The sequence below is a fragment of the Oculina patagonica genome, chromosome 7 (assembly GCF_052425735.1).
Source record: "Oculina patagonica isolate OP01 chromosome 7, crgOcupat, whole genome shotgun sequence".
NCBI classification, from domain to species: domain Eukaryota; kingdom Metazoa; phylum Cnidaria; class Anthozoa; order Scleractinia; family Oculinidae; genus Oculina; species Oculina patagonica.
In genome coordinates, this window is record NC_135764.1 from 15,929,379 (window position 1) to 15,940,824 (window position 11,446).

At 39.2% G+C, this 11,446-nt stretch overlaps 1 protein-coding gene across 1 annotated transcript; it reads left to right on the top strand.

Moving 5' to 3' along the window:
- The first annotated feature begins 950 nt into the window (after window positions 1–950).
- LOC144659835 (universal stress protein Slr1101-like) lies at window positions 951–8,569 on the top strand. Its single transcript, XM_078520363.1, has 4 exons — window positions 951–1,141; window positions 4,249–4,338; window positions 6,205–6,308; window positions 7,994–8,569. Exons 1-4 carry the CDS (start codon window positions 1,063–1,065, stop codon window positions 8,219–8,221), a joined length of 501 nt encoding a protein of 166 aa, XP_078376489.1. The 5' UTR covers window positions 951–1,062; the 3' UTR covers window positions 8,222–8,569.
- Window positions 8,570–11,446: the final 2,877 nt, after the last annotated feature.

Consider the following 11,446-nt stretch of genomic DNA (forward strand, 5'->3'; position numbering starts at 1 on the left):
CCAAAACCGTCTTCTTTACGGAAACCGCCAACTACTTAACGGTGAAGAAAACCCTCAAGTTTCCTAAACGCATAACTGCATGGTTTGTATACGCAGATACAAAGACCTGTGTGTTTTACGAAATGTAAATTTCAGTTTGTTTTAGATCTATATACAGCCATACTCTGTTGTATAACTGAAAAACTCTATAATGAAGTGTACTCGGCTACAACTCAAGTAGTTCGCAGAGGTGATGCTCACTGCTTTAACTCGGCGGGGAAACAAACAAAAAATAATCTCTTCTCTTCTCTTCTCTTCTCTTCCTATCTCTTCTCTTCTCTTCTCTTCACTTCTCTTCACTTCTCTTCTCTTCTCTTTACACTCGCCCAAAGGCTCGTGTGTAAACCAAAAAATACAAGTGACTCGCGGGATATTCCATAGTATAATACTTGAAAGCGTTGCATAACTAGTATGTATTTGTCTCTGCTTTTCAATTTTTGATCCAACGTATACCAGTAGGCTTATCGCTTATCGTCGTTGCTTGCTTGAACGTTTAATAGTCTCCTCTCCACCTCTAGCTCCTCCCTTTTTTATTTCATTTATTGTCCCTTATCTTGTCTTTCTCGTCCTCATTATTTATTTTCTTTAAACCTGCCTTGTCTTGTCTTTCCTTCTGTTTTCGTTGATGCACGTTCTTTCAATTGGCTGCATCCACTACGCGACCTTAGCCGCGCAGTAGAAAATTACACAAATGGGTCTTATGTGGGGGGAGAAAACATCTTGTTCATACAGAGTCAAAGGAACATTCGTGATTGAATTAGAAGCACGTAGGAAACATAGGGCTTATGTCTTGTGTTGCCATTCCAAACCAGGAGTCCTGTCCAAGGCTCGCGTGACACGTCACAAACATATCACCCTCCCACAAAAATGGAAGCATGTGATTGGCCAATTTGGCAGTGTCGGTGCTTTGTCCTTCGCTCTCGCAGAACTCACAGTACTCTCACACCTTGGCCTTTGAATATCTACGTGTGTTGGATTTAGGTGTGTTCAAATTCACGCAATTTGTTTCACGACGAAGGAGCAATGGCTGAGTCTGGGACGAACGAGAGAAAGGTAGTTTTGGGTGTAGACGCCAGCGAACACAGCGAGCGAGCTTTTGATTGTAAGTAAACGCTGTAAAACAAGTTGAAATTTCAGTTCTCACGTTTCACTCTTCCAGCTAGTGTGTACATTTTTATATTCGGACGAAGAAGTACAGTATTACGTTCGTATCTGTGTTGTCTTGGGTTAGGCCATTTTGAAAATCGAGAGCAGAGATAGTGGAAGATCCAATCATTCAATTTTCGTGCCAATATCCACGCTCTCGCACAGCAGGGTTACAGAATATATTAATTTTACTAGCGAAGACATCTTGCACGGGATCAAAGCACAGCGAAGGAATGCACAGTGACACCGGCGATAAATTTAGAAGCGTTTTAAACAAAACACTGACTTGTAGTCATATTCTCTGTAGTCACTGAATTGTGTCTCGACGCGAACTGAAAAATTATAATAAAGCTTATAAACAAAATACAGCTTTCGAAGGTCAGATGAAAATTGTGGTTTTGTCATGTGACATCATTATGAATTTTGAATTAGGAAACATTGTTTCATTTGTGTTTATATTGTCGTGTTCAGTCCCTTAGCTGATTGACAGTCGATTTATATGAAAATTACCAGAAAAGATTTAGTATGATTTTTGCAGCTATAAGAATTTTTTTTCACCGTGCTAACTGCCCCCCTCCCCCTCTTGTGGCAAATACACTATTTAACAAATTGACATCAGTTTTATGCTTGCCCTATTATTGATGATAATTTGTGTCATAACATTGTTAAAGTGTTGTAGAACCACAAGCCACTAGGCAGGTAGATCCACAATAAACTTTGACAATGTTATGACAAAACTTGTCATCGATAACTGGTCTGCATGACTAGCCTGAAATCTCTGAAAGCCTGTTCGCAGGCTAGGTCTGACACATAAAAACTGATGTCAATTTGGTTTTTACAACAACAAAAAGCCATTTTATTGTGTGAAGTGAAAAAAAAATGTTGTCATCGTCGCTTTCTCTGTTACCCAGGGGGGGTACTCCAGCTTGTTAATGACGGGGATGATCGAAGGATTTTTTTGGGTTTGAAATTTTCTATTCTGGGATTTTTTTGGGTGACTTGATTTAGATAGGAGATTTTTTTGGGTATTAAAAACTAACTAAAGTGCCTTGGCGCGGCCTTCGCGTATTTATGGTATGATGAATAAACAAAATGAGCGTTCTTTGTGTTATGTTATTGCCCATATTGGCAATTTAGGGGTAATTTGACAAGGGATTTTTTTGGGAGTTATTTTTGGTCCAGGGATTTTTTTGGGTAATGTCGGAAACTTAGGGATTTTTTTGGGTCCTGAGTTTTGCCTCCATTCGATCATCCCCGTCATTTACAAGCCGGAGTACCCCCCCTGGGCTCTGTTATGCACATTAGAATGTCTTCGTTTGCTGGCTTTACATGCATTTATTTTCCAAATGGTACTACCAAAACTCCAGTTGATGCCGTAGAGGAAATTGTTTGAAATTGTCACGAGCCAACTCCGCCACGCACTTTTACTGCTGGAGACATATGGCACGGCCGTTGCTTTCCCTGTTTTGACACAGTTTTGAACTCCTCTTTATTAATGTCGCAATGTTTAATAAATGGAGAGTTTTTATATTTAAATGAGGCGCGCCGTTTTTTTTTTTTTTTTTTTTTTTTGTTTTTTTTTTTTTTTTTTTTTTTTTTTTTTTTTTTTTTTTTTTTTTTTTTTTTTTTTTTTTGTTTTTTTTTTTTTTTTTTTTTTTTTTTTTTTTTTTTTTTTTTTTTTTTTTTTTTTTTTTTTTTGATATTTACTTTCCAACTTGTGCTGTCACAGCTACTCAAGCTCAAAAGGGATGCAATCAAAGTTAATTGAAAATCCAGCGCCATACAACCAAAATATTTAGCATTGATGTGTTTTCGTGGCGAACGAAAACACTGTACACGACATTTCATTGGCTGAAAGAAAAAATGTTGAAATTTATTGTTTCCATTCTGCTTTGTGATTGGTTAACTTGGTCTGGGTGACCCGTGATTACAGTAGCCGCACTGTAATCCAGTGAATATTGTTCACAAGATAATCTGCTAAAACTCACACATTCCCGCTCACCTCTGATTTTCAGAACTGAACTGATCCTCAATCAATATCCTCATCTTTTTGCTCTCAGGCTGCAATGGTTTCTAAAGTTTTAACCCAAAAATTTTAAATGATTTCCTCATTGAAGTCTTCTAGATTTGTGGTATAATTCTTGCATCATTAAAAATACAGTGCTAAATTAGTGCTAAAAAAAATTGGCAAAACCTTCACTGATTGCATCAGCTACGAGCTTTATCTGTCTGTACTAATTTTGACAATAAAAATTAGCCAATCAGTGCATGCAAATTAACTCAGTTGTTGTAAAACAAACTCATTGATGCCATCTGAAACTAGTAGCTTATGAATTATGTGCATTCCCAACATTATTAGGGGTACCGGTGGTGTAGGGTCCTTTAAAAGACGTGCATCTCCAAGAATTTTAGTCAAATTTCTCAAGATTGCAGACCCAATTTCATTCATGAATCCATCTCAGTCTTAAAGGGCTCACGTTCACAAAAAATAAATTAGCATCACTGTATTGATTTAACCATTCACCACCCGTCTAATTATAATCAGGGTTGCGACAGGTCAGGAACTGGTCAGGGAAAAATAAAATTTTTAAAGGTCAGAGAAAAGACAGGCAATTTTGTTTTGAGCCAGGGAAAATTGAAGTTATGGCACTTCTGATTTGGTACCACTGATGACAGGAAGAAACATGGAGTACTCTTGGATTTGACTTATAAAAAACTGTGAAAAGCTAGCTTCCTATCCCTAGGAATAGTTAGATACTACTATAAAAGGGGAAGCCTTGAGCCATGCGGCCCATACTGCCGGAGCTAATCCTGGTTTTGATAGCATTAAGCGGCTAGGAATATTTCTACTCCCCCCTGAATGGGATGCTAGTCCATCGCAGGGTACAGTGAAGTGTCAGTTGTCCAAGAACACAACTCAATGATCCCAGCCAGGCCTCAAACCCGGACCGCTCGATCTGGAGGCCGGCGCACTAACCATTAGGCCACCGTGCCTCCCACAGATACTACTATATTCACTAAAAATATTGTTGTTTTTTTTTTTTTTTTTTTGTTTTTTAACAGGGTATCTCCAGAATATCAAAAAAGATACTGACAATTTACTTATCATCCATGCTCAGGAGTATCCAACTATTCCTGCCGCTCCCTACCCCTGTAAGTACAATATTTATTCACCTTTTTATTGCACAGTTGCAGGCAGCATCTAGTCACGGAGATGTGTACAATAATTTGAAATGCAAATCATCATCTAACAGAGATTCCAACCCCTTGTGAAGGAAAAAAGGGAGGTTGTCTGATTGCTGAAGGTGGTCTTACGAGTGCCGAAGGTGCGAGCTTCTAGGGGGGTCTGGGGGCATGCCCCCCCCCCAGAAAATATTGCAAATTTTATATTCTATCAAGTGCCTTTTCCTGTATTTTGACATCATTTCTGAGGTATTCCGAAGTGTTTATTCTTTTACTACTTTTACATGTAGTCTACATGGCCACATCTATGTAAAATCGTGAACAATTGTAAACTTACCAAAAAACTATTAAGAAATCAATCTTAATTCTTTACTTGCTTGTCTGGCAACATCATTGATGCCTCCTTGCGCACATGAGAGATTTGAATTGCAACAACTGCAGTGGAACTTGTACTCCTTTTCGGAAACATAGTTAGTACAAGCCTTGAGGAATGGATACATCTTCTGCCACTCCTTAGAGTATTTGGTTTTATGTTTTTTCTTCTTCTTGGCCTGCTTCTGATCGTTGTCTCTGACTATCACCTGAATCACTTTCAGTGTCAGAACTGGAGCTTCTGCCATGCTTGTCTGCCATTTTTGGAGCTGCTAGATGGAGTAAGACTGCTGGCCATAGGAGTCTGCACAACACTCTGTGTTCATTGTGGTGTTCAATGAGAGAATGGGCCGTTGAGACATTATACGGGAGGAAATGTTTTACACTCAGATCGCAAAAATACTAAAGATTAGCAATTTTTCCCTTTGTTTTTAGAAGTTTTTGATACATCAGGAGAATCTAATAAAAATCGGGAGAGCGGGAGGTAACGCATCAAATCGGGAGGGTTGGAATCTCTAATCTCTAATCTCTAATCTAGTCACTGGGAGTAAAAGAGAAGAAAATCTTTCGGACCAGTTTGTGACATGTCATTAATTATATAAACTGCAGTGGTATAGCGAGTGGTAGCAAATCGAGAAAACTGGTATCACACATGTGTGGATAAAAATGATATCCATACATGTGTGATATCATTTTGACCAATCAGCTCGTAGAGTTTGCCATGTTCTAATGCTTAATGAGCCAAAATTTATCGATATTAAGTCGAAACATCTTCGGATCTTCCTCAGCAATCTTCGGAAATCTTCGGAATTTTTCTTTTGAAAAGTTCAGAAAATGGAAAGAAAGATGTAAATAAATTACAGAAGGCTTTCGACACACGTCTCTGAAATGAAAGAAAAATAATACATGCCCGTGCAGGATTCGAACCCGCGTCTCCCTGTTACTAGTAGGCTTTCATGGCTTTCAAGGCTTTCATGGCTTCATAAAATTTCTGTCTGTCGCCTAACCCAATTAAGTTGGGGGTTTAGCCATTATACACACAAATGTCTCGAAAGAAAAATGCCCTGTGGATTGACCGTGTTCGATCCAATACACACCTATAAGTTGCCACGTATCCAGCGTGGTGACCCGATGATGTAGTGGATATCACGCCTGACTAGTAACAGGGAGACGCGGGTTCGAATCCTGCTCGGGGCATGTGTGTCGAAAGCCTTCTGTAATTTATTTACATCTTTCTTTCTGTTTCTAAGGCTTTCATGGCTTCATAAAATTTCTGTCTGGGTTCAGAAAATGTTCGGAATTGCTAATATTAAATAGCAATGTTTATCTGTTTTATGCGGAAAAATGCTCTGAAGATGTGGAGGATGCGGATATTAAAGAATTATATGGATCTGCACCAAAGTTGGTTTAAGATATCCCTAAAACTGTGATTATCTATATTGGAACTTTTTCGTGTTCTTTCAGATGGTTATGCATACTATGAGGAATGGCAGCATTTAGTGCAGAAGAGTGATCAACAAGTCAAGGAACTGTTGGAGAATTTCGGGAAGAAATGCAAAGATCTTGGGGTTGGTGAAATAATTATTATTTTGCAAAGAAATTTTTCCAGAAATAATACCTACAGAAATATTTTTATACAAGGGCTTATTTTTTGGCAAGAGCAATATTATCAGTGGTTTAGGCGTCCTTCTTTGCCTTGTACTTTGCTCTAACCGGGTGTTCATCTCCCGGGGGGAGGGGGGGGGGGGTACTCCGGCTTGTAAATGACGGAGATGATCGTGGAGGCAAAACTCAGGATCCAAAAAAACCCTAAGTCTTCCAACATTACTCAAATAAATCCCTGGACCAAAAATAACCCCCCCAAAAAATCCTTTGTCAAATTACCCCTAAATTGCGAGGAGCTGCAATAATATAACACAAAGAACACCATAAATTGAAATTGAATGCTCGTGTTTGTTTATTCATCATACCACAAATACGCCAAGGCCGTGCCAAGGCACTTAGTTCAGTTTAATAGCCAAAAAAATCCTCTATTTAAATCAAGTCACACAAAAAAATACTTGCCAAATTTTCCAACCCAAAAAAATCCCGGAATCGAAAATTTCAAACCCAAAAAAATCCTTCGAACATCCCCGTCATTTACAAGCTGGAGTACCCCCCTGGGGTTCATCTCGTGCCTCTTCTTCACAGTAGGGCACAGTGGCAATACACATGTACTACTTTCCATTTCTGTAACAGGCATTTTTTGAGGATTCAGGGTTACCAGCCCGCTGCCTAACCCCCCAACCTGGAGGACCAGGGGCTGTTCTTTGTCTGACCTCTACCCTCCGACCATTCTGGCATGGTTAGCCCTGCCAGGGACCAAAGACCCCACCAGCACAGTTCTTTGGGTTATTAAGACACACAATCTTCACCACCAGGGCAAAGAAGGGGCACAGTATTTCTTGCTCTCCCAAACTTTTCTTTGTGTTCTATAATTGAATAGAAACACCGAAAAGGTTTTCTACTTCTTAAATAGAAATAAAGAACCAGTCAGATTCAAGGATTTTCAATAGAAAAACGAAATCTGGAATTATGTGTTGTTATTATCTATACCCCTCCCATGAAAGGTTTTTTAGTTTAAATCCCCCCATCCGTCTGAATATTCCAGTTAACCTCCATACTTCTTCTTTAAAATTTTGGCTTTTGAGACCCCCACCCTTTCAAAGGGAGGGTATGAATATTTTCTGGAACTGCACAAGGGGGTACACATTTTAGAAGTTACATCTGAAAAGTGAGGGAGGGGGCTGGAGAGTGGTACTCCCAGTTTCTATTGCATAATATCATGCAATATTGTAGTAATTTCCTCTTACAGTCAACTCTCGCCTTGTGGACACCCCGCTATTGCGGACACTCACTATTACGGACAAAATCCAGTTCCCTGGCAAAAGAGGTTTGGCTTGAAATGACTTCCACTATTATGGACTCTCGCTATAACAGACACTAAATGACACCCCGGGCACATCTGCTATAACGAGAGTTGACTGTATTTCTCCTGGTTCCTTCCATCTTTGAAATCCCAGTTCCCACCTTTTTTTCTTCCTACTGTAGAGTCTCCTCCCCCCACCCCCCACCCCCAGGACTGTTACCCCCAGAAAATGTGAAAAATGTAAGGGTTTTGAGAAGTGGTAAAATACACTGTAGGTGAAAAGAAGTTCGAGTGCAATTTGCAGAACATAATTTTAAATATCAGCACATGGTTTGTGTTTTATAGATGAAGTTCAAGCTGTACAAGGAGGAAAACAACAGACCTGGAGAAGTGATCTGTAAACTGGCAGAAGACGAGAAAGCACAGTTCATTATCATGGGTTCCCGCGGTGTTGGAACATTGCGGCGCACTTTCCTTGGAAGCGTCAGTGATTATTGTGTGCACCACACCCATATTCCTGTGGTGGTTGTTCCACCTCCAGGTCGTCATGACGACCATCCTCATACAAGTTAACAATAATTGTACATCATCATAGGCCGTCGCACGGTCATGTGATATTTTCTTAGGCTGATTGTCTGTTACCAACATAACTGTTTTGCTCAGGCTCCTTGATCTTGAAAAATATACAGAAGCAGAGAGAAACAATTTTGTGGTGATTTATGTTTCAGACCTACAAGTATTAAAATAATTGAAACTAGTAAGCAAGCGAGCTGCCTCTTGTTGATGAAAAAAATCTGCCATGGGCCATTCCTGATTGATTGACGTTGTATTAATTTGTCGTTATATGTGCATCTGTTTCTGTAATGTTACTGCTTTTGAAGTTTGCTGAGGGGAACAAATAAAAGAATCCAAGACTTTTGATTTGAATTTATTTACTGCGAAAATGTTTTACAAGCACATATTTAGTCCAAAGTGCATCAGAAAAAAAATCATGTGATTACTTGTCACATGTAATGACACTCCACATACAATAATTTTCCAATATACCTTATTAAAGGAAATTAACGCGAATTTCAAAAAGAATAATTTATTATTAATTAATTGAATGGAGCGTTAATTTCCGCGACCTTAATTTCCAAAATTTTGGCCCCATTTTTTGATACAGTCCAGACGTTGTAAAAAGCATCATTTCATCAAGGTAGAAATTCTACCGGTATCAAGGTATCACTGAAACTGCTCGAAGCGGTCAGATTCCTACGCTTAACCCACACGTTTGGCTCAAATACCACAAACATTGTTTCCGTCTCGATCGGATTATATTGTCTCAACTAGTGTTTTTCCTTGTATACGTCGCGTTAATTTCCTTCATTTTGAAATGTTACCCTCCCTTTCGAGTAATTTTCTTTTTTGGGAAGAAAATTTCCTTTCTATTCGCGTTAATTTCAAATACCTTAATTAACTTAAGCGTTTATTTCCTATAATAAGGTAGGTACCAGAGCAAAAAAAAAAAAATGAGGGGGCTTTGATCATCTCTTTGTTTCGCCAATGTAGCTCCAAGGACTTGATGCACAGGAAATTTTAAAAATAACGTCGCATTGAACATCATCAGGCGGTCGAAATGTGGGAACAGGAAACTTGTTGCAGTGTTTTTATTGGATTGTTGGCTACTTGAATGTCATGACTCCAAATAATTCGGGTAAGAGGCACGGTAATACCTTTGACATAAGGAAGGACCGCAAAGCTCTGCCTGGGTCAGCCCATTCTTCAGGTTTAGGTATTGGTGGTGTCGACGATTTCCTTCTTATATCGGCAGTGATTTGGGGGGCTAGTATCGCTGCACTAATGCGACCCATTTCGCAGGATTTTCCAGCTTCAGAATTGGGTAGATTCAGAGCTCTGTGCAGAAGTGTTGTGGCAGTGCTAACTTTGTGTTCGGCTCTGTCATGATGTGAATAGCAATCAAGATATTTATCCGTGTGTGTGGGCTTCCAATAGACATCAACAACGGGAAGCTCAATATTGCTGTCTATCGAAAGCCCTCACAGCCAACCTTCAGAGTGTGCGCGGATCGATAGTGCTTGTCTTTTTAATACAAAACCCTACAAACCACACATTTTCTGAAAGCTTAATAGCTCCAGATTATGGATTATTCCTTTAAAAATGGCAAAAACTAAAAAAAGTGCAAAGTTGAGTCGTTTTCGCGAAAGTATATATCTGAGTAAATCGAGCTCGAGCCCCGTCGAAAATAAGCGGAAGAAAACCCAATCTGTGCTGAACGCCTTTTTCTGTTTCTCCCGTCTAAGAAAACAGACACGACCTTTTTTCTTCCTGGGAAGCATTCAAAACCAAACTTTGTATAAAGCTACTTACTTCAAAGAAACAGACACTAAATCTAGCAAATTTCTTGCGTGATACAGTGGAGCTGGGACTGGGAAATCATGTGAAATTGTTTCGTGGACTTTTTTTTAAGAAACGAGAAACGCTATGGCGAATGACTGGCAGTGGCTAATGACTAACACGCTGGACAATGGACGCTGTTCAGCGCTCATCAACACCTAGGTGTAAAAATGGGGCATCGGCGAACTAATGCTTAAAGGTTACCCTGCAATGCTAACATCCCATCCAGGGACAAACATAAATACCTTAAAGGAGATATGATCTGGTGGTATGGTTCATTTGGCTTGACGCAGACGTTGCCTGTTTTAGCTGAAAATTCCATAACCTCTTCACATCAGCCTCTAAACGCGTGACGAGCACAAAAAGTGTTTGCGCTGGAGGCCATGCACAAATTTAGTTAACGCGACGCCCCTGCTAAAGTACGCTATAAGGATGCATTACAATTTCCATTTTGTATACCGTAAAATTTCGGTTATAAGCCCTGGGCTTATACAACTTCGCAAGGGGTTTTGAGTGGGCTTATAAGCGGAGGGGCTTATATCCGGGAGGGCTTATACGCGGAATAGAAAAAACGTTTCGGAACGAGCTACGGGAGTGTTGTTGATCGAAATACGTTTTAAAGATAAAACGCACAATAAAGCAACATTTAGCCCTGTTCAGTACTGTCAACCAGCAGAGGGGGGCTTATATTCCGGGGGGGGGCTTATAATCGGATATATTTTTTTGTTTCCAGGTAGATGGGCCTATAACCGTGGGGGGTAGGCCTTTCTCGATTATGCTAGTAAAACTGGCATTTAATGCTACTAGAAATTCTCGCATAAAGCCAAAAAATGCTAAAATAATGCCTGATTTCTTTAAAAAATGCCACTTGAATTCCAAAGAATGCTTTGTTTTATTTCAAACAAAACGTACAAACTCTTACATTATATGCTCATATCAACAACAGGTGATACTTAATAATTGTTTGTGTAAAAAAATAATAAATAAAAAAATAAATAAAATTATTTAAAAAAAATTAATAAAATTAAAAAAAACACACACAAGTACACAAGTAACACAACGCACAAACAGTCGAAACAGACAAAAAACAATCAAATTAAGTAATTAAAATTGTGAAATTTAGGATTATTTATCCTTCTGAGTGCTAAAATCTGGATCACAGTCATGAAAAATGACAGAAACTGCTAGCAATTCTTTTTCAAGAAAAAACGAAAAAAATGCTCGTTTTCCCAAAAAATGCCGAAAAAAATGCTAGCATAATCGAGAAAGGCCTAGTGGGGGGCTTATAAGCGGAGAGGCTTATAACCAGAATTTTACGGTATATGAAGTACCTACGCTTTCGTTTGGAGGAAGATGACACACCGGATGGAATCCCAAAACAGCTAGAAATCGAGCCTACTT

Excerpts from the sequence above, each read along its gene's own strand:
- LOC144659835 (XM_078520363.1), top strand. The coding sequence starts at position 1,063 with ATGGCTGAGTCTGGGACGAACGAGAGAAAGGTAGTTTTGGGTGTAGAC. Across the intron at positions 1,142-4,248 it reads CAGCGAGCGAGCTTTTGATT|GGTATCTCCAGAATATCAAA; the intron begins GTAAGTAAACGC and ends GTTTTTTAACAG. Across the intron at positions 4,339-6,204 it reads TCCTGCCGCTCCCTACCCCT|ATGGTTATGCATACTATGAG; the intron begins GTAAGTACAATA and ends GTGTTCTTTCAG.